The sequence below is a fragment of the Zea mays genome, chromosome 7 (genome assembly GCF_902167145.1).
Source record: "Zea mays cultivar B73 chromosome 7, Zm-B73-REFERENCE-NAM-5.0, whole genome shotgun sequence".
Taxonomy (NCBI): Eukaryota; Viridiplantae; Streptophyta; class Magnoliopsida; order Poales; family Poaceae; genus Zea; species Zea mays.
Window position 1 is genome coordinate 162,427,865 of NC_050102.1, and position 23,230 is coordinate 162,451,094.

A 23,230-nucleotide genomic window follows, 5' to 3' on the forward strand; every position below is an offset into this window, starting at 1 on the left:
ATAGGGATTCTTGCAATGATATGGGCTCAGTCAATGAGGTTCCTGCTCAGGCTATTTATATTGATTATTTTCCCAAGCTAAGGGCTTGGTATTTCCAGAATCAAGCTTGCATCGCTTCTCCACTTTCTGGTCTTTGCAACAAAAACACTCTTCATCAATTTTAGTATGGCATTGATTCAGACTGTTGCTTCCGAAACCATTTTTACAGGTTCTGCAAACCGATCATGACAAAACCAAAGGTAGCTTTGAAGCCACAGACTCTGTCTCCACAATCTGAAGCCCAAGCACCTCATGATCCTCAAACACCAGAGCAACAACAAAGCGGGACTGGTGTAGGCGTGTAGCTAGTGAGCCGGGTAGTGAAGGAGGTGTGTAGCAGGCCTCCAGTGAGCAAATGGGCATGGTGCTGGATGCATCTGCGGCCGATGGCAGGAGGGTCGAGCTGGATGGGGACATGCGGTGGACATCACAGGTTGGCCCCTCCAGTGATCCATCTCAAACACTAGCCAGGTTTCCTCCTTTGCCACCCTCCTTTGGCAGTTCTCTTCCTAACGTCGTCGTAGGTTCCCTTCCCTGCTGTTTTGTCTCCCATAGCTCTTAAAATTTTAAGTTCCCTGTTTGCATAAAGGCCACAGGAAAAACATTGAATCAAAGCAAACCTGATGCTTACCGAAAGCATGTTCAATGAGTTACTCAGATTCATGGCCCAGGAATTGAATCTACACGGTTTAATAACTATTTGCATGGCTCTAAATGCTTAATTAGGTTTGCTCATCGTTCCTCAGTGCTACTTCATCTTGATTTTCTGCTGAGTAGACAGGGGATGAATGAGGCTGCTCATGGTGGACAGAACAGAAGACGAAATGAATCGCAAGGGGAAACTAACATGCGAGAGAGGAAGAGGAGGTAGCCACAACCAAAGAGCTTGGTTCAATACTTCAATGTAATCTCTAATTGGTACTTGGTTCACAGTGTATGGTAGTTATGCGCACCTTTTAATCTGTAGTATGTTTTTAGTGCTAGATTTGAACTAACAGTTTAGAGGGAAGGTACTTATGGTTCCATTCGAGCACTATAATGCCTTAGATGATATATTATTGGTGGCATTTTGTGTAATTCAATAAGTTCAGCGGGGCTTAGGTACACATGGACAGATTTTGGGAAACACTAACCTTCGCATTACTACTACGTGCTTCTTAGACGTAATTGTTTCTGTTGAACAATTAGAAAGAAATCCAACCAGGAACATGATTTAATTATTAATCACTGCTTTTTTAAGCTTATAGGCTTCACATATTTTTAAAATGAACCATTCCTAGGTGCATTTTGTATTCTAACCAGCTCTATTGTTATGGTCATAATCGTGAATCAGTAAATTTGTTGTGTATTTAGGGCTAGAATAATGAACGATATGAAGATCAGGTAGCATTATATATGTCAATAAGAAGCAGAGGAGAGAAGCAGCCCGCATCGCAGGAGACAAGGACTTCACTTGTTTGGCCAGTTCAGGACTTCAGGTAACAGACTAAGTGGCTAACAACTAGCAAATAATATGTTAATAAATGGACAATATATTTGCTATTTATCATTAGATACTTGAGAAGATTTTAAACTGAAGCAAAAAATAATTAGGATTCAGAAATGAACCGTTCCTAGGTGCATTTTGTATTCTAACCAGCTCTATTGCTATGGTCATAATCGTGAATCAGTAAATTTGTTGTGTATTTAGGGCTAGAATAATGAACGATATGAAGATCAAGTAGCATTATATATGTCAATAAGAAGCAGAGGAGAGAAGCAGTCCGCATCGCAGGAGACAAGGACTTCACTTGTTTGGCCAGTTCAGGACTTCAGGTAACAGACTAAGTGGCTAACAACTAGCAAATAGAATAGTGAATAACATGTTTTGTGTATTTCTGAATCCTAATTATTTTTTGCTTCAGTTTAAAATCTTCTCAAGTATCTAATGATAAATAGCAAATATATTGTCCATTTATTAACATATAAATTTTTTGATGGCTAGGATTGTAGCGATGAGGCAGGTGAACTTGATCCACTAATTTTCGAAAAGAAATCACACTGAAAAGAAACAAGAGAATAGGAAACATAGCTACAAATAGGATATATCTGAACCCTACACTATAAAATCTGATTATACGTTTCCTAAAGTAAATTCAAACAATAATATGAAATAATATGTCTAAACCTCAGAGCTGAAGTGATGGGAATGTTTTCTAATAACTAAATTGCTGGAACATACTTAAAAGTTCTTTAGTTCTACGAACATTGAAGTTGTGTATATGAAGCAACCATCACATCTAGGAGATAATTATGCAGGCAGGTTTAAGAAAATTCCAACACTAATGTTCTATCACTAGCTTCTTGGTTAGGATGTTGTCGATGATATCCATGCTATATTCCCTCGCTTCATGCTTAACAATGAGGGAGAGACTAAGTGAGGTAACACTGCTTGTCTTTGTTTATGCTTAATCTCCCTGGTATTGTACTTGCTTCCCTGCCTGAACTGAACCTTCAGGTGGCTGTTTAGCAGGGGCTGAAGGCCGTTGGTGCTGTCAGAATGTTTTTTTGGAGTTTTGGTGGATGATGCTCAGTGACTGCAATGCAAAGGATCCTTCTGTTTTGTCTACTGAATGAGATTACATCACTGTTTTTTAGGATCCTTCTGTTTTGTATACTGAATGAGGTTACATCACTGTTTTTTCTTAGCGATATGTTGAGCTCATGTGCTCGTTTATGTTAGTCGATCTCTGGCTCTTGTAGTAACTTGGAAAGCTTGCTGCTTTTTTTAAGGGTATACATGCCTATGATGTATGGTCATGATCATTTTTCTCTCCTGTTATTTTAGTTGTCGTATCATAAATGCCATGTTTGCATTGGTGTTCCAACATGTCAATATTATTGAATAAATATTTATAAAACCTGTCTAATACTAGACGTCCATTTGTTATGTTATTGGTATCTTTTTATTAAATTGACTTTAATTCTCTCCATTTCAGAAAATTAAAAAATTGTTGTATTTGAGGGTATGTTTATTTGTATATTTAGCATTATTAGAGGAGGGCTATTCTAATGGAGGTGTAGTTGTTTAGATGAAAAATTGCTTATTGGTGTTCTTTATCTAAAATTGGCTACCATCTTTTTTAGTTTCCATATAAAGGTTTTAGGTATATAAAATTAAGTTGGTGCTACTTTATCTTTTGACTTTTAAACCCATTTGCATCTTGGTGCTTTCAATTAGTATTGTATCTCGATCTTGTGTTTTGATGATTTCTCTTTTACCTTTTGAACATAGTGTATAGCAACATTATACACACCAATAGTTTCTTGCTTGTTATGTACAGTAACAAACACTTTTTGTTTTAGCGTATAATTTGATTTGTATGAGATATTAAGGTCGATAATAATATATTTTTGTTAGTTTTCATATAATCGTTATGCAGTAACATTTTATCAATAATATGTATACCGTTGCAATGCACGAGCATCGAACTAGGGATGCTTTACCTATCATTAAAGAGTTTATATTGACTCTTTAGAGAATTTGTGTGATATTGATAATGTTTGTTCAACATCAGTTCGATCTATTTAGATCGGCGTATTTATAATAATATTACGGCGTATTTTGCTACACATATTTTGTATATTAAAGTGATGTATGTTGTTCCGTATATATGTTTTATACTATTTTTTTACTCTCGTGGCAACGCACGGGCATATACCTAGTGAACCCATTATGGATGGACAGTGTTATAGAGAAACTCAGGGACACATTTGGTGTGTCTCCCACACGGGTAAACACCATCCACTATCTCTATAGCAGGGAATTATGTTTGGCCTCCCTCTGCCAATCTAGTCATGAACATGTCCTACTTTTAGCTCTGAATTTTGATGTGTAGTACATGGTGATGTGTTCGGCGGATGTTGTCATCGTTTCCATGGGTGAGAATGTATGCGTTTTGTACATCAAAGGATGAAGAAATGGGACAACTTAACAAGTTTTTCGATTCAAGCCGACTTTGATACAGTTTTTATCGGCTTGAGCTTCTCTGATGCACCTAATGTCCACACATTGTTCATAGAAGCTCTTTTTTCTCTTACAGAGCTATTTTTTTGGAAATGGAAATATCATTCCGGCCTTTTGCATTTTCATGCATACAACCATACAACTCAAATAATATATCATCCCAACAATTTGTGGATCAAACAAACTTTAACTTAAAACATGATATGGAATAAAAGATCACAAACACTAAACCGCGTCAATCCTTGTATTAGACCGCCACCCGTGACTCGCGAAGACCTCCATGGCCACCACCTCCAAAGACTGACACACGACAAGGATTTGCTGTCGTGTTTCTTCCTTTTATAGGAGTCTTCAAAATCTGAACCAATGTGTACCTCTGAAAATCACCTGTATAATTGACGGTATATAGTTATGATTAAACACCACATCATTACGGCAAAGCCAAATCGACCAAAACAAAGCCGCAACGCCAGAAAAAGCAGCTTTTTATGCATACAACCTTTGTTGGATTCCCAATCCCCTATAATATGATTAATATTAACGGGTGGGTCTATTTTTAAAGTAAAATAATTAATTCTCCAAACAATTTTAGCTATGTAGCAATCAAAGAAAAGATGTTGTATGTTCTCGTTCTAATTACAAAAATTGTACTTCAGACTTCCTCGCCATCTACGTTTGGCTAAGTTGTCTTTGGTTAGGATCAGGCCCTACCTAGATACCAAAGAAAGATCTTAATCTTAAGGAGTAATTTCAACTTCCAAAGCAAACATCCACGATTATAATTGGGGGTACTAATTAAATTATAGTACATGGATCGGGTTGAGAAAGTCTCATTCCTATGATCTCTCCACACAAAAGTGTCCCTCACCGGAGTCCGATTAACCGTAGCCAGTAAGTGTATCATGATATGCTATTATACAAGCTTAATTCCAACAATAGATCTACGGAAAGAAATATTTAGATTTTCATGTGACAAGCACTTCTGCAACCAGCGAGGTCTTATTGCGCACTATATTAAAAATGTTTGGGAAATGCTCTCTAAGAGGATAATTATTAAGCCATTTATCTTCCCAGAATCTTGTTGCTTGTCCGTTCCCCACCTTAGAATATTCCTACTTGAGAAATTTATCCTTGACGTTCATTAGACCGCACAGAAATGAGAATTACCCGGTTTTCTGGCAGCTTGTGTTAGGGATTTGTCTCTCAAGTATTTGTTTCTTAATAGACGTTGCCACACACCATCTTTATCGAGTATTTTAAAAAGCAATTTGCTGAATAAACAAATGTTCTTTATGTCAAGATTGATGACTCCCAGCCCACCTAGCTCTTTAGGTTGACAAATGATTTTCCATTTGACTAGTCTATATTTTTTTTATGATGTTCTCCTTGCTAAAAGAATCTGGACCGAATAGCATCTAGCTTCTGTAGCACACCGGCCGGGTTTTCGAAGAAAGACATCATAAAAATGGGTAGGCTACTTAAAACAGAATTAATCATAAAAAGTTAATTTGTTTTGTTTGGTCGGCTCCAGCTCCTGACGCTGCAGTAGTGACTAGTGAATAATCAGAAACAGATGAGCTGACGTGCAGCAAAAACATGCAGCAACCGAGCGATAGGATAACAGTACCGACGAGAAGGCCTAATAAATTGTTCCTATGGCCTAGCTATTTATTCCCGTGACCTATTTCGATTCCTTTCTCCAGAAATAAAAATGATCCATGGAGGAAACCTAAAGAATACAGTACTATGCTACGCAGCTTTCTCTGCTACCTCCTCCTCATCCTTGTCCTCTGTTGCGTCCTTCTCCTCCTTTGTTTCTTTTCTCCCCCTCCGTCTCTTCTCCCGGAGGAACTCTGCAAGAATCCCGAGGGCCACGTCACCGTTTTCGCTCCGCAGCAGCATCTCGGAGACCTCGGCCGGCGTCACCTCCACCGCCGAGAGAAGTTCTTGTATCTCCGGGAACATCTTGTGGTCGTCAACGAGGAAGTAGTTTCTGGCCAGAGTTTTGAAGGCCTCCCACCCGCAGTAGCCCATGTAGACGTGCATGTCCATGCGGCCCGGCCGCAGCAGCGCCGAGTCCAGGCGGTCCTTGTAGTTGGTGGTGAAGACGATAATGCGCTCCTCGCCGCACGTGGACCACAGCCCATCGATGAAGTTGAGCAGGCCGGACAGGGTGATGCCCCTGGCCTTCGGGGGAGCGACTCGCGGCTGGGCCCAGTTTTCGTCCGAGGAATCCGATCCCGATCCCGATCCCGATGAGTAGTTGGGGTCCATGTCCAGGCCGTTCCTGGACGCGGCAGCGTTGTCGAAGCAGCAGTCGATGTCCTCGATGACGAGCACTGACTTGTTGGGCATGTGGATGAGCAGCTTCTGCAGCGCCGAGTTGAGGCGCACCTCCGAGAGGTCGAGGTCGTAGAGGTTGAAGCGGAGGTAGTTGGCCATGGCGGCGACGAGGCTGGATTTGCCGGTGCCGGGCGGGCCATAGAGCAGGTAACCGCGCTTCCACGCCTTGCCGATGCGGCGGTAGTAGTCCCTGCGCTTCAGGAACCTGTCGAGGTCGTCGACGACGGACTGCTTGAGCACCGGGTCCATGGCGAGCGTATCGAACGTGGCCGGGTGGTGGTGGTTGATGCCGTGCCACGAGCGCCCCTCGTTCATGAAGATCCTAAGCGCGCGGTCCCGCAGCTGCAGCTGCTCCGCCGTGGACATGACGAAGGGAATGTACCGCTCCAACGCCGTCTCGGTGTGCTCGGCGTCGAAGCTCACTTCCAAGGACTCGCGGGGCCGCCCGCCGCCGCCCTTGCCCTTCTTGTCGTCGCCGCCGGTCTCGACGCAGTTCCACGTAAACTCGACGCCGCCGAAGACGTCGACGGTGGAGCCCCCGGGCTCCATGCACAGGAGCGTGTTCCACCTGCCGCTGCCGTCGGGCTCCTTGGTGCGGGAGCGCGCGAGGCAGAGCCGGCGCATGGCGCGCGGGTCGATCCGGGTGGCCACGTACGCGCGCGCCGCGTCGAAGAGGTGGTTCTCGCTGTAGCCCGTGTCGAACTGGTGCCGGATGACGATGGTGTGGCGCTCCTTCTCGCCGCGGCCGAACCGGGCGCGCGCGAAAACCGCGCACCACCGCGCCGCGGCGCGCAGCTCGTCGGGCAGCAGCTCCCGCGCCATGCTTCGCGCCATCACGGCGTACGCCGCGGCCGAGGCCGCCGTGGCCAGCGCCGTCTTGTACGCGTCGAGCACCCTCCCGCCGCCCTGCGACGGGAGCAGCGACGCCGCAACGGCTGGCGCGGCGGGCGAGGTCAGCGGCAGGTGGTCCATGTCTAGGATTAGCTGCTAAACTCGGTGCGCTGCGTGCAGTGTGCTTCTCCTCTCTGTAGCGATGGGATCTGAGATCGCAGAGGTGGCCGTGTGTGCCCACTCACTGTTTGGCAGATGGCTGTTCTTGTTGCCTTGTAGGATTGCAGGGCCATAAAAGCTCTAGGTCCGATGCACTGCATGTTCTTGCGAGTTTCCTGGAAGGGACGGGGTTGACTCCCAAGTCTCCTCTTCGGCTATGTCCCAGACCCAGACTGTTGGGTGTTGGCTGGCCCCGTGGTGGCCCGTCTGCACTTTTGCCCCTCGGGCTATCCGTAGCGCTTGACGCTCGGCGCCCCCTTCCCTAAACCTGTTCGCGTATAGCACTCTATGGGTGAACCAAGCGCTACTTCCTACCCTTTTCCCATGCTGCGGCAGCTGCACTAGTGTTGGGAATATGGACTGAACTTTTCGAGTCAGTACCAGCACGGCTCAAAAATAAAAGACCAAAATACGGTCCAACACGAAATAATATGGGCCGGGCCTCAAATTCCGGCCCGTCGGACTCCCGGCACGACCCGTATAGATGGCCCAGGCTTGGGCCGACACGACCTAATTAAACCCAATCTGTTTAATTTTTTTAATTTAGTAAGATATCAACTTTATATTGTTGTTATATTTAGAGTTTATGTGGTCAAATGATGCTAGAATTGTTTAATATCTCTAATTTAGTAAGCTACGAACCTTATATGGTTATAATATTTTGATTTTATGTGGTCAAATATACGGGCCGGGCTTGGGCCGACACAGCCCAACGAAGGCACGACGTGGTTTAGGTCCGGACTGGGCCACTGTTTTTGTACTTCGGGCTGGCACGGCACGACCCAAAAGTTTTTGGGCTTTTTTAGCCCGAACTCGTTTGGCACGAAGCACGATGGGCTTAGGTCGGGCTGGCCCGGTCCAATTCTCAGCACTGAGCTGCACACATCATCACGCCAGAATAAGGGGTGCCCATTGTCATTGTCTCGAAGTTTGTGTATGCTATTATTTGTTGGTTAGATAAAAAATAATGTTGAATGATGAATAAGTATGAAAATAATATTTTATAGCTATAATGAGGTATGGGGAATAATTTATGGAGAACCGGTGCGGGTTGAGAAAAAGTATATAGTGCAATTTAGATGATGTGACTGCATAGTAAAGTATAGAGAGAATAGAACGCATGCAACACCTAAGGTTAAAAAGCAAAAAAAAAAAGAACGCACATAAGGATAAAAGCAAAAAAAAAGGCGGGAGGCCGAGCGTCAAGTATATATGAGGTCGGTGCCAGAAGTCACGGTGCCGACCCCTGACATGTAGACGTCAGATCAGCGTATCTAAATAAGATCACGATGCCAATGTAGATAGCGCCAAGATATATAACCTCGACGTTAATTATGATGACACCGAGGTAAAAATCTATTTCTTAGATTCAAACCTAAAAAAACATAGTTGTAAACTGAAAAGGGTTAAAAAGCAAAAAAATATGGCAGGAGGAGACCGTGAGAGCCGAGCCGAGCGCGTATGAAATTCCTTTGGAACTTGTTCAAGGGGGATAGGAGGGGATTAATCTCCTCTAATTCCCTTGAGATCTAGTTTGAGTACTCTAATATTGATCTCAATTTATATATATTAAGGTGGATTATGGTATAACTTAAACTAATTTACACATCAATTCACCTCAAACGCATGTGGATTATGGTTAATATAGAGTATCCCAACAAAGCATAATCCATCCCTAAGGAAATCAGCCTTTGAGGGTCGAGTTGTGCGCACTGCGCAGTAATCTCATGCTCACGAGTCACGACCTTCAATTGTCAGGCCCATCAAGTAGGATGATGGCGAAGGCCCAGGATACGGAGCCAGCCCAAATTACTCAAAAGATTCAAGAGCCTAGAGAGACAGGCCGTCCCTGTTCCTGTTCGTTCCCGTCGCTACCACAGTGCCAGGACCACGAACCCACCGGCAAGTCCACTCCGCTGTCATCAGTTAGAGAGTTCCCAGAATTCTCAGCACGATTGAGTTTTCTAAATCGCCAAAAATAAGATTGTTAAGTTTTCCAAATCGTTAAAAATCATTACCGAGAAAAAAACTCCTAAAATATAAGCTTCCAAGCGTCAGTAGCAGTTTCGTAAATACCGTCGACTTTTCCTAAGCACAAAGCGAGAGTGCATCTCTGCATTTCGACCCGACGGTGGCGGCGGCGGCCGTGGAGAAGCTGGCGTGGGGTCGGCCTCGTCGCGGTTGGTGGACACCGCCGGCCGGCCGAGCATACAGACTGTACATATGATGGGAGAGCATACGAGAGTAGCTGAGTGCTTCAACTTCGGCACTGTGATGCCTACACCGGCAAGGACAGGGCTCAGATAAAAAAGAACTGGATTTTAACTTAGTCATTTGCAAGGGCCGTTCCTGTTGTTTGATGTACTTTGAATCCTATTTCATAATGAAATAGGGGTTTTGTCAGTTTGTCAAAAAAAAAACTTTCACTTGCCTCCCTGTCCTCTATCTTAAAACTGTTAGGGGGTGTTTGGTTGCTCCTGCTAAAGTTTAGCCCGGGTCACATCAAGCGCTTGATTTTTAAATAAGAGTATGAAATATAGACCCAACCAACTGGACTAGATTCGTCTCGTTTTTTAATTTTCGGCTGACAAATTAGTTTTATAATCCGACTACATTTAATACCCGGAACGGAGGTTCAAACATTCGATGGGACATGGGCTAAATTTTAGCGGGGTGTAACCAAACACCCCATTACTCTCGTAAACTAAGCAGCTACGACTGCAACAAACCCCATCTCAATCCACTTGAACTAGTCGTGTTTGCTTGGGCCTCCGGTCCCGGCCGAACATGACAATGGGCTTGTTCGGCTGCTAGTTTCTACAGTGGCGGCTTGTTCGGCTGCTAGTTTCTACAGTGGCAGCTGCTGCAGCCGCCTGCTGCTTGCTGCTGTAGGAACAGTGTTTGTTTGCAGCTGCAGCTGGATGAAAATGGCAGCCGAACAAGCTGAATAGCCTTTTCAAGTACAGAAGCATGACTACAACTACAATCATGCATAGAGCACTGAATATGGCTCCAAAGTTTGGCTAAACATTCTACTATTATCCTTCCACTCTTCAGTTGTAGCGAATTAGTAATCCGGTAACCTGGGTCGCGCGGTGTTCTGTGACTATGTGAGTGAACACGACAAAGTCATCTCTGTATCAGTTGTCTTTTAATTAGGCAAACACTGTACGTATCAAACAAGACCATCCCAGCTGCCATGATGTTGATGTGCCCATCAATTGTTGCTGCAGCATGGACTTGTTTGCTTTTGAAGCTCCAAGATATTTATAGCACCAAGTTAGGGCATGCATATATTGCTGCACGATAATTTAAGTATAAGACATATCTAAAACACAATGCAATACAGAGGACTTATCTAAAACATGTGTCTTACTATATTCATTACACCAATCAATTATTCAATAAATTAAATTGACTAATTAGTCAGTCCTCAGTCTCGAGCATAGAGACAAGACATAATAACTTCATCAAGAGACATGTCTTAGATTTTTTTTACATTTATCACCTTAGACGCGTCTGAAGACACAGCTCAAAACACACATTATATATGCTCTTAATATCATTTGATGCATTATGAAATATATTTTCATGATTTGTTTTTTTCTTTTATGCAGTAGAGCTAATTTTTCTACGTGTTAATTTATTTTCCAGTAGGGGCTAATCTCCTCCCCACCCCACTCCCTGATCCTTAAAAAGCACTGCCATGTATATCTGCCGCCAAATTTTGTCACGATCATGGCGATGCCTTCTGCTCAAGTTCTATGGGCAGTCCGTGCAGCGGCGATGGCATGGGGTCCCTGGCGAAGGTATCGTTCTTGCAGCAGAGCTTCCACCTAAACCGCCTGACAAGGTAATGCATCGTCACCAGCGTCTCGATCCTGGCGAACTCCATGCCGACGCAGATCCTCGGACCCCCGCCGAACGCGACGAACGAGCACGGCGGCGCCGATGCCGCCGACTGGTTCTCGAACCGGGACGGGTCGAACTTTGCCGGCTCGTGGAAGATGCCCGTGTCCATGTGCGTCACGCTCGCCGCCCAGAACACCTGCCATCCTTTTGGGATGAGGTAGCCGTCGAACTCGATGTCCTGCATCGCTCGCCGGAAGTTGCCGAAGATGGGAGGCACCAAGCGAAGGGTCTCCAGCGCGACGCGCCACGTGTACTTCATCTTCGCCAGGTCCTCCCAGTCCAGGGTCTGGCCGTCGCCCTTGTTCTTTGCGATCTCGTCGTGCTCTGCGTCGCCACCGGTGGCAGCTGTCATCTCAAAGCATAGCGCTGACGACGTGGGAAGGGTGCGTTCTAGTTGGGTTTCTCACCTTGGACCATGGCGGCGAGGGTGTCCGGGTCGTTGGCGAGGTGGCGGACCATGAACGTCATGAGAATTGACGACGTGTCGTGACCGGCGACGAGGGCCACCATGGAGTTGTCCACGATCTCCTCCTCGCTCAGCAGCCGCGCGCCGCTGTGGTCGGTCAGACTGAGCAGGCACGCGATGAGGTCGCTGCTACGGGAGGCCTCGCCCCTTTCCAGCTTGGCCCTGGTCTCCCGCGCGATCCCCGCGATCAGCCGGCGAGCCCTGGCGCTGGCCCTGAGGCTCCGGCTGAACGCCGTGAACGGCAGGTTCACCGGGACGGCCCATATGCCATCCATGACGCGGGCGAAGTCGCCCGCGAGGGCGTCCTGGAGCGGGCTCCGCTCGAGGCCGAAGAGCAGCAGGGAGATGATGTCGAACGTGAGCCTCTTCATGTGCGGCATCACCGTGACGGTGCAGCGGCCGGCCCAGCACTCGTCGAGGTGGCGCCGAACCTCGCCGTCGATCTTGCCCACGTACAGCCTCAGCATGTCCGGCTTGAGGAACTCGACCAGCGCGCCGCGGATCCGCTTGTGGTCGGCGCCCGTGAGCTCCAGGATGCTCTTGTCCCCCAGGATCCGCTGCACTGACCGAGGCTGCTGCATCGCTAAGGCGCTGCTGAAGAAGATGAACCTGTTGGCCGCCGACCCCGCGACGAGCACCGTCGGCCTGCCGAACAGCGACAGCTTGGACACCGGACCGTACCGGTGTATCCGGTCCAGGATCCACCGCTCGGCAGTGTTGGCGCGCATGGCGCGGAGAAGACCGATGCTCTGGCCGATCACCGGCAGGCCAAGGGAGCCCGGCGGCAGCTTGGCCGCGGCCGGCCGCCATGGCGTCTTTCCCCTCTTTAGGAGATGGAGGAGCACGGGCAAGGCGACGGCGATAAGCGCTAGGACAAGAGAAGAATCCATTGGAGATGTCAGATGTTGGTGGTGCACACTGCACAGCAGCAGGCTGTTATGCTTTGTGTATGTGGTTTATTTATTTATGTGTATGGGATTTGTCTTCGAATTTTTCTGCAATGTTGTTCCTGGATGCGAGGAAGTCAAGAGCATCGCATGCGCGGATGCCGTGGGAGCATAAGACAAAACACACGCGCGTGCGTGTACACACAAGTCACAATTATTCCGAAGACGTTAAGATGAATAAAACTCAACATATTTTTTATAACCGGTTAAATAATAATTCCGCTTCAATATTTATAATGCTCTATTTCATAGTCTAGACTTGGGCATATTTGGTCCTTATGGCTAACAGTTTGTCGACTAATTTTAGCACCAACCTTGATCTGTAAACAAGTTGGCTAATAAATTAGCTAATTATTAGCCGGAGAGCTGGTAAATTGTTTGCGCGTTACTCATTTAACCTTGCTAATAGATCATATAGAGAGAAAAAGACATTTATTAGTCAAGACTCCAAACATACATACACTGGCTAATTGTTGATAGGTAACTATTTACCGGTTAATTATTAGCCACTCACAAACAATTAGCCATTAGGATCCAAACACGACCTTAGTCTACAACCAAGTGCTATGTGAAAGCACCTAGAGGGGGGTGAATAGGTGATCCTATAAAAACTTGAAACTTAATCCACAAAACTTGATTAGGAGTTAGCACAATTAAGCCAAGTGGCTAGAGAAGGGAGCTTGCATAATACGATAACCACAAAGAGTTCAACACAGAGATGACACAGTGGTTTATCTCGTGGTTCGGCCAAGTCCAACACTTGCCTACTCCACGTTGTGGCGTCCCAACGGACGAGGGTTGCAATCAACCCCTTTCAAGCGGTCCAAAGACACACTTGAATACCACGGTGTTTTGCTTTGCTTTACTATATCCCGTTCGCGAGGAATCTCCATAACTTGGAGCCTCTCGCCCTTACACTTTGATGTTCACAAAGAAGCACGGAGTAAGGGAGGAATGAGCAACGCACACAAGACACAAAATCAGAGCGACAACACACACACAAGTCGCAACAAGAGCTCACAACACAACCCGACGAGTTCACAACTCAAATGAAGCTCTAGTTGCTATCACAAAGAATCAAATGCGCGGAATCGAAGTCTTGGTGCTTAGGAATGCTTAGAGAATGCTTGGTGTTCTGCTCCATGCGCCTAGGGGTCCCTTTTATAGCCCCAAGGCAGCTAGGAGCCGTTAAGTGCATTCCAGGAAGGCAATTCTTGCCTTCTGTCGCCTGGCGCACCGGACAGTCCGGTGCACCACCGGACACTGTCTGGTGCGGATCTTCTTCCTTATCTGGCGAAGCCGACCGTTGGCACTTGGGAGCCGTTGGCGCACCGGACACTGTCCGGTGCACACCGGACAGTCCGGTGCCCCCTCCCGACCGTTGGCTCGGCCACGTGTCTCGCGCGGATCGCGCGGCCGACCGTTGGCCCGGCCGACTGTTGGCTCACCGAACAGTCCGGTGCACACCGGACAGTCCGGTGAATTATAGTCGTACGCCGTTAATCACTTCCCGAGAGCAGCAAGTTTGCCTAAGCCAGCCTGGCGCACCGGACACTGTCCGGTGCACCACCGGACAGTCCGGTGCACCACCGGACAGTCCGGTGCACCCAGACAGAGCCGACTTTGGCTGAACAAAGCCATCTTTAATTTCAACTTGATTTTTCCTGTTTCCAGCACTTAGACACAATACATTAGTCTCTAAAACAATGTACTAAGTCTGAGAAACATACCTTTATACTTGATTTGTACTTTGTCCACCATTTTACACTTAGGCACTTGTGTTGGACACTAAATCACCAAAATACTTAGAAATGGCCCAAGGGCACATTTCCCTTTCAATCTCCCCCCTTTTTGGTGATTTATGCCAACACAACATAAAGTAAGTAGAACAAGTGCAAAATCACTTCAAATAAGAACTCAAAATTGTTTTGATTCAAATTTGACATATATGGATCATTCTTTGCCACCACTTGGTTTGTTTTTGCAAATCAAACTCAATTTCCTATCTCTAAGTCAAACACACTTGTTGAAACATAAAGAGAGCTGTTCCAAGAGAAATTTGATCAAAGATTTCAAAAACTCCCCCTATTTCCCATAATCAACCATTCTCCCCACAAGAGGCCAATAGAAGTATTTTGACAAACAAAAACTCTAACTCTACTATTTTCAAAATTCACAAGTGGTAGCTGATCCATTTCTTGCTTTGGCCTTATTTTCTCCCCCTTTGGCATCAAGCACCAAAACGGGATCAATTTTGGCCCTTTAACCCTATTGCCTCACCAAAATCTTCAACTAAGAGTAAAAAGGCAATAAGAGCATAGAGATGAACTTGGAATAAGTTACTCTTTCATCAGGGTGCAGTGGAAGTCTTGCATGGTCCAAGTCCACCATTTCCCTTCCAATATTCACCTTTGAGACTAAATCAAGCAAACTCAAGCACATGGTTAGTCCCAAAGAGTCAAGTTGTAACACATCTCCCCCTAAATATGTGCATCACTTGCAAATGGACTTGTAAGGTCCGGGGAGTGCTTGTACAACTTGAGCACCATAGGTAAACAACAAAATGCTTAATGAATATGATCAAGGCATAAAACGCATGTGTGCTATAAATCAATCCAAGTTCCGCGAATCTAAGACATTTAGCTCACTACGCAACTTGCAAAAGGTCTTCTCATCTAGAGGCTTGGTAAAGATATCAGCTAGCTGGTTCTCGGTGCTAACATAAAACACTTCGATATCCCCCTTTTGCTGGTGGTCTCTCAAAAAGCGATGCCAGATGTCTATGTGCTTTGTGCCGCTGTGTTCAACAGGATTATCCGCCATGCAGATAGCACTCTCATTATCACATAGGAGTGGGACTTTGCTCAGATTGTAGCCAAAGTCCCTGAGGGTTTGCCTCATCCAAAGTAGTTGTGCGCAACACTATCCTGCGGCAACATACTCGGCCTCAGCGGTGGATAGGGCAACGAAGGTTTGTTTCTTAGAACTCCATGACATCAGGGACCTTCCTAAGAATTGGCACGTCCCCGATGTACTCTTCCTATCGACCTTACATCCAGCATAGTCGGAGTCTGAATATCCAATCAAGTCAAAGGTAGACCCCTTTGGATACCAGATCCCGAAGCAAGGCGTAGCGACTAAATATCTAAGAATTCACTTCACAGCCACTAAGTGACACTCCCTTGGATCAGATTGAAATCTTGCACACATGCATACGCTAAGCATAATATCCGGTCTACTAGCACATAAATAAAGTAAAGACCCTATCATAGACCGGTATGCCTTTTGATCAACAGACTTACCTCCTTTGTTGAGGTCGGTGTGTCCGTCGGTTCCCATTGGAGTCTTTGCGGGCTTGGCGTCCTTCATCCCAAACCGTTTGATCAAGTCTTGCGTGTACTTCGTTTGGGAGATGAAGGTCCCATCCTTGAGTTGCCTCACTTGGAACCCAAGGAAATAGCTTAACTCGCCCATCATCGACATCTCAAACTTTTGAGTCATCACCCTGCTAAACTCTTCACAAGACTTTTGATTAGTAGAACCAAATATTATGTCATCGACATAAATTTGGCACACAAAAAGATCACCATCACAAGTCTTAGTAAAAAGAGTTGGATCGTCTTTCCCAACCTTGAAAGCATTAGCAATTAAAAAGTCTCTAAGGCATTCATACCATGCTCTTGGGGCTTGCTTAAGTCCATAGAGCGCCTTAGAGAGCTTACACACGTGGTCGGGTACCGTTCATCCTCGAAGCCAGGGGGTTGCTCCACGTACACCTCCTCCTTGATTGGCCCGTTGAGGAAAGCGCTCTTCACATCCATTTGGAACAACCTGAAAGAATGGTGAGCGACATATGCTAGCAAAATGCGAATGGACTCTAGCCTAGCCACAGGAGCAAAAGTCTCCTCAAAGTCCAAACCTGCGACTTGGGCATAACCTTTTGCCACAAGTCTAGCCTTGTTCCTTGTCACCACCCCGTGCTCGTCTTGTTTGTTGCGAAACACCCACTTGGTTCCCACAACATTTTGCTTGGGACGAGGCACCAGTGTCCAAACTTCATTTCTCTTGAAGTTATTGAGCTCCTCTTGCATGGCCAACACCCAGTCCGGATCTAGCAAGGCCTCCTCTACCCTAAAAGGCTCAATAGAAGAGACAAAGGAGTAATGCTCACAAAAATTAACTAATCGAGATCGAGTAGTTACTCCCTTGCTAATGTCACCCAAAATCTGGTCGACAGGATGATCCCTTTGAATCATTGCTCGGACTTGAGTTGGAGGTGCCGGTTGTGCTTCTTCCTCCATTACTTGATCATCTTGTGCTCCCCCTTGATCACACGCCTCCTCTTGATGAACCTGTTCATCTTCTTGAGTTGGGGGATGCACCATTGTTGAGGAAGAAGGTTGATCTTGCTCCTTTTGTTCCATTGGCCTCACATCTCCAATCGCCATGGTGCGCATTGCGGTCGTTGGAACGTCTTCTTCATTTACATCATCAAGATCAACAACTTGCTCTCCTAGAGAGCCATTAGTCTCATCAAATACAACGTCGCTAGAGACTTCAACCAAAGCCGATGATTTGTTTAAGACCCTATACGCCTTTGTATTTGAGTCATAACCTAACAAAAACCCTTCTACCGCTTTGGGAGCAAATTTGGAATTCCTACCCTTCTTCACTAGAATGTAGCATTTACTCCCAAAAAACTCGGGAATACGAAACATTGGGTTTGTTACCGGTTAGTAGCTCATACGAAGTCTTCTTGAGGAGGCGATGAAGGTAGACCCGGTTGATGGCGTGGCAAGCCGTGTTCACGTCTTCCGACCAAAAGCGCTCGGGGGTCTTGAACTCTTCAAGCATCGTCCTCGCCATGTCTATAAGCGTCCTGTTCTTCCTCTCTACCACACCATTTTGCTGTGGTGTGTAGGGAGTGGAGAACTCGTGCTTGATTCCTTCTGTCACACCCGGATTTCGGGGCACCAAGACCCGGGCGCGAACATAATCACCAGGTGTGCTGGGACCAAGTCTCACACATATGATGATTCATGGCACATGATCGAATGTCACATCTTTACTACATAACAGGAGTTCTATACAAAATAAATAAATAATTACATTATAAGGAGACAACGGTCCAGCAACCCAAAATTGACTGGGAGACGACGACCTAGATCGCTCACGAACTCATCGCAGCATCCTCCATGCGCCTCATCCTGCGGTACCTGTTCTTGACCTATGTGTGTGTGTGGGGGGGTGAGACATCAAGAGTGAGCTCACATACATTCATCGCTCAACAAGTTGTGGGGAATAATGTGCATGAACTCGCCAAAGGTGGGAGCTCACATGAAGTGTAAGGCTTACCAAAGAGGATGGTTAGAGCTGAGCATTGCTTTTAAAGTTGGTTAAAATTTTATTAGCAATTACTAAGTATAAGTAAATACCAACCCAATTAAGTAGTAGAACCAAAGTAACAACATCACCTGCGATGCAATGCATATGACAAATTGAATTTAGTTCCATAAGTTAATCATCAGAGAGTCCTGAGCTGCTCATGACCGTGAGCTCGGCTAGTATACCAGTTTTACACTCTGCAGAGGTGGTACCCTTTACCCACAAGTCATGTTACCCATCTGCCAAGGGATCACGACTTCCCATACACCTCTATCGAGGAGGCGAGGCAGGGTAACACTACGAGGCCTTTACAAAGTTCCACTAGCTTCAGAAAACCCGCTACAGTTTATAGGAAGCTCCAATGCAGGGTTCTTGCCTGACCGCCATCGCAGCAAAATCAACCAAGGACCTCCCTACACTGACCACTCCCCTACTGCCCTTGCCCCTTTTGGGTAAGGTAGTCCTCCACTAGCTTTCCTAATTAATCAGCCAAGGGCGTCCATAAACCCTTGTGGTGGCACGTGTTTCTCAAGTTAAGCTCTATATTCCAATTAACATTAATGATCTTGACATGAACATAAATAGAATAACAAAATAACTGGAACATAGATATGATAAATAATTATCCCAAATCCATGTAAAGCAATAGCAAACTACCCAAGTGATTCAGGGGTAAACAAGGTAATGAGATAAACAATCTAGGGTAACATATTGGGTCCCATCAAAATTAACCTATGCATGAATAAATGATATTAAAGAACATTATTGGGTAAAAAGTGGTCAAGGGCACAACCTTCAATGAGCTCCTGCTCAGCTACTTCAACCTGCTGCTCACTAGGATCCTCAGTAACGGGCTCTTCTACTCGCCACAATACAAACAAGCATAATGTATATAGAGAAATTAACATCACACCAAACATATAAACAAAATACATAGTAATAATCTACATATTAAAATAAAATCCTAGGAACATGAATCATAATTTTTGGAGTTATAGATTTTAAGTTATGGATTTTCAAAGGTTTTATGTGCTTAAAATAGGATTAGGTGAGAAATAAAATTTAATATTGTTTTATGACAAAACAGAGGCTCTAAGAGATAGATAGTACAATTACAAAAAATTAGGAACTAGAATGGACTCATTTGGACTTAAAATGGATTTTCTATGAATTTATCAAGTTCTAGCACTTATTTATATAATAAAAACATATTTTATAATTCCTTTATTCAGTTTGTCATGGCACTGGACTGGGCGTCAAATTAATAAAAGTCCAGGGTGCTCGGGACAAGAAACCGAGACACAACGCATAGTGACTATGGACGACGGGTTGATTTTAATGAAACCGAGGGGCTATTTTGCAGTTTTGGCTCGGCGAAGGGGTATCGGGATTTACTGGCCGTTGGATCGGAGTTCTACGGTCGCGATTAGATCATCCATTACAGCGAAGGAATAAGCTACGCCAGCCCTACGATCTGCGATCAACGGACCACGTTCAACATAACCGAGATCAACGCGCCACTCTCAGATCCCGGATCTACGGTCGCGCGTGCTCGGCCGAAACGGTACACTCATCATCTAATCTACGTCGTCCATTAAAATCGGACGACACACGTGATTCTCCCCAATCCCCACCGTTAGACGGCGGCACCGCCAACGGCCAGTGGCGGAACGTCGCCGGTGATCAACAATTCGGCGCCCTAAGTCACTATCTCAACGTCCGAGAGTTTCTACGTGATCCGGAATTGATGGCGAGCACGCTGGAGTAGGTCTTACCGGCTGTCTCGGCGCGGAGAGCGTCCGGCCACGGCGAAGGCGGATCTGCGGCGGAGCGCAGGTCGACGGCGAGAAATTGCAGTGCCGTAGAGAACTCCCACACACTTCCTCCACTAGGAAACACCTTCGCTTGATCACGTGAAGCCCCGATCTTGCCTTGAGGGCTGCCGACGGCTGTGAATCGCGGATTCGACCCCTGACGCGCGCGGCGGCGGAGGAGAGCTCGGTGGTTGGCTTCGCGAGAAGGACGGACGACGCTATAAATGGAGAGCAGGGGGGTGTAGCGCCGAGTCAAACACCACACCGTTCGGAGTGTCTGGCCGCCCCCATAGCTCCCAGGAATCTCGGTATTCCGCTGCGCACGCGCGATTTCCGCGGGGAAGAAGCACAGGGCCTCGCTCACAGTCCCTAGCGCGAGGACCCCACACGGTAGCGCAAGGGTAGAACCAGTGAGCGCGCGCGAGAGCACGAGAGGCTGGCCCGTGGGCCCTTGCTGTCGGCGCATGCGTGGACGTCTGGTTTCCGGGACCCACCTGTCAGCGCGCAGAGAAACAACCAGGGTGTGCGCGCGGTGAGCAGAGCAACGTGGGCCGCGCGGTGTCAAAGGGAGACTGGGCTGAATTCAAGGTTGGCGGCCCAATGCAAGCGTTTCCCCTTTTTCTTTTTATATCCTATTTTGTCTTCCCTTTTAAATGTTCAAATTCATAAATTTTCAATCCCATTCAAATTCAAACTCATTGGTAGATCTGTTTTCTCATTAAATATTCATCTTAAACATAGCACATGGGTGAATTTATCTATTTTTTTAATATTGATTTCATGTTAATTAGTGTTTCCTTTCTTAAATTCTGAAATTCAAACTTGGGCACTAAAATATATTTATTCACCTTATTTTCATGTTGTCGTAAAAATGCACACACAATAAAGACTTTGACATGATGCACAATTTAGTGGCATGTCTTTTATTAATTATTTGTTTTTTATGGTGTTCACATGAAATGATAAACATAGATAGCACATAGATACAAAGTAGTATAATTTCCCTTTTTAGACTTTTCTTAAAAAGTGGGTATTACAAATCCTACCCCCTTAACAGAAATCTCGTCCTCGAGATTTGTAAGGACAGGGATGTAAAAAGCTTTATTTATAGTTTAACCTTTAACTTCTAATTAATAATAGGTTTCATGTTATTTAGAAAGTGGTTATGAAAGCATGGGTATATATATATATGTATAGTCACCAAATGTGTAAGAAAAAATGTCTTTAAAGCATGGATAGGCTTGGATAGGACATAGTAGCGTAAGGAAGGACTCCATCATGCATAGCGAATCTTGATTCCTTTGGCAGTCCAACTTGATCTTTGAAGACTTGAGTTGATGCTTATCCTCCCTGGACATGGTTGGTCTTCTTTGGCCTTTATTCTTGGAGTTATCATCCAAGTTAAGGACATATGGTTAAGATAGTTGTCGGTGCTTGGATGGGTAGGCCCAACAAGGTTTACTTTGCTTTTGGGATAAATGGGTTGGGCAACCTATAACATAGGCTAGGTTGTGGTTTCACGGACGAGTTGGTCTAAGACACCAATTCAGGTTTAGCACCCATTTATAGGAATATAATCTAATCTATGTTACCAGTATTAACTAACTTGTTTAAGTAAATTAGATTAGAGTAGCTCAACTTAAGGTTAGACTTCGTTAGGTTGGATTAATCTATCACATCAGATCAGATCTAGGTTAGATTGTTATGACTAGATAGACTAGATAAAATCTCATTAATTAGATCTTGGTTGTTACTTTAGGATGAGATAAGTACAGTGGTTAGGATAAGATGATTCCTTCAAGATAAGATGAATCTATTGGGATAAGAGAGAATCTTTTAAGATAAGATGGATCTATATGAAATAGATACACTTTAATGGAGGATAATCTAGGTTGTTTAGTTATCTCATGAATTTTATTCATTTATATTTATGCCTATATGTATATGTCGATGTAATTGTGGACATTACTCCACAACTCATCACACTCAATCAAAGATCCAAATCAGACAAGTATCATAAGAACAAACATTCAAGCATACAAATATTTATATAAAAAAATAGTTTTGTTGTGGTTCCTATGAATAGGTCTCCTATTCCTAAAGTCACTTTAGGCACATGATTTCAAAGTGTGAAACCCACATTTGTCTTTAGAAAGAAAAGGTAAGAATAATCAGAGTAAGCGGAAATAGATGAGAAAGATTAAGAGAAGTTTAGAAAAGAAACAGAGTAGGAAAGGTAAGTAGATAATGGTTGTCCAGTTCTATCTAGGTTTCGTCCTACAGTCAACATTCCTCTGATACCACTTCTGTCACACCCGGATTTCGGGGCACCAAGACCCGTGCGCGAACATAATCACCAGGTGTGCTGGGAGCAAGTCTCACACATATGATGATTCATGGCACAGGATCGAATGTCACATCTTTACTACACAACAGGAGTTCTATACAAAATAAATAAATAATTACATTATAAGGAGACAACGGTCCAGCAACCCAAAGTTGACTGGGAGACGACGGCCTAGATCGCTCACGAACTCATCGCAGCATCCTCCGTGCGCCTCATCCTGCGGTACCTGTTCTTGACCTGTGTGTGTGTGTGGGGGGTGTGAGACAGCAAGAGTGAGCTCACATACGTTCATCGCTCAACAAGTTATGGGGAATAATGTGCATGAACTCGCCAAAGGTGGGAGCTCACGTGAAGTGTAAGGCTTACCAAAGAGGATGGTTAGAGCTGAGCATTGCTTTTAAAGTTGGTCAAAATTTTATTAGCAATTACTAAGTATAAGTAAATACCAACCCAGTTAAGTAGTAGAACCAAAGTAACAACATCACCTGCGATGCAATGCATATGACAAATTGAATTTAGTTCCACAAGTTAATCATCAGAGAGTCCTGAGCTGCTCATGACCGTGAGCTCGGCTAGTATACCAGTTTTACACTCTGCAGAGGTGGTACCCTTTACCCACAAGTCATGTTACCCATCTGCCAAGGGATCGCGACTTCCCATACACCTCTACCGAGGAGGCGAGGCAGGGTAACACTACGAGGCCTTTACAAAGTTCCACTAGTTTCAGAAAACCCGCTACAGTTTATAGGAAGCTCCAATGCAGGGTTCTTGCCTGACCGCCATCGCAGCAAAATCAACCAAGGACCTCCCTACACTGACCACTCCCCTATTGCCCTTGTCCCTTTCGGGTAAGGTAGTCCTCCACTAGCTTTCCTAATTAATCAGCCAAGAGCGTCCATAAATCCTTGTGGTGGCACGTGT

At 45.3% G+C, this 23,230-nt stretch overlaps 2 protein-coding genes and 1 long non-coding RNA gene across 4 annotated transcripts; 1 reads left to right on the plus strand and 2 right to left on the minus strand.

Moving 5' to 3' along the window:
* Positions 1–665: 665 nt before the first annotated feature.
* On the plus strand, positions 666–2,644 carry LOC103633235 (uncharacterized). Of its 2 annotated transcripts, none has more exons than XR_556421.2 (5): positions 666–765; positions 856–943; positions 1,393–1,517; positions 2,391–2,460; positions 2,552–2,644. It is a non-coding gene; the product is annotated as an uncharacterized lncRNA (long non-coding RNA). The 2 variants fall into 2 exon arrangements; XR_556418.2 differs by having other exon boundaries at positions 671–765; positions 851–943.
* Positions 2,645–5,630: 2,986 nt separating this feature from the next.
* Positions 5,631–7,480, minus strand: LOC100281676 (mitochondrial protein). The gene has a single exon (NM_001154596.3). It carries the CDS (start codon positions 7,358–7,360, stop codon positions 5,795–5,797), a length of 1,566 nt encoding a protein of 521 aa, NP_001148068.1. The 5' UTR covers positions 7,361–7,480; the 3' UTR covers positions 5,631–5,794.
* A 3,324-nt stretch (positions 7,481–10,804) lies between these two features.
* LOC100281774 (taxane 13-alpha-hydroxylase) lies at positions 10,805–12,754 on the minus strand. Its single transcript, NM_001154694.2, has 2 exons — positions 11,758–12,754; positions 10,805–11,674 (listed from the first exon to the last, which is right to left on the minus strand). The coding sequence occupies exons 1-2, from the start codon at positions 12,704–12,706 to the stop codon at positions 11,175–11,177; spliced, it is 1,449 nt and encodes a 482-aa protein (NP_001148166.2). The 5' UTR covers positions 12,707–12,754; the 3' UTR covers positions 10,805–11,174.
* Between the last annotated feature and the right edge of the window lie 10,476 nt (positions 12,755–23,230).

What these genes read in the sequence shown, in the direction of transcription:
- LOC100281676 (NM_001154596.3), bottom strand. Translation starts at nt 7,360, where the DNA reads ATGGACCACCTGCCGCTGACCTCGCCCGCCGCGCCAGCCGTTGCGGCG.
- LOC100281774 (NM_001154694.2), bottom strand. Translation starts at nt 12,706, where the DNA reads ATGGATTCTTCTCTTGTCCTAGCGCTTATCGCCGTCGCCTTGCCCGTG. An exon ending in CCTCGCCGCCATGGTCCAAG is followed by an intron (nt 11,675 to 11,757) that starts GTGAGAAACCCA and finishes GTGGCGACGCAG; the next exon opens with AGCACGACGAGATCGCAAAG.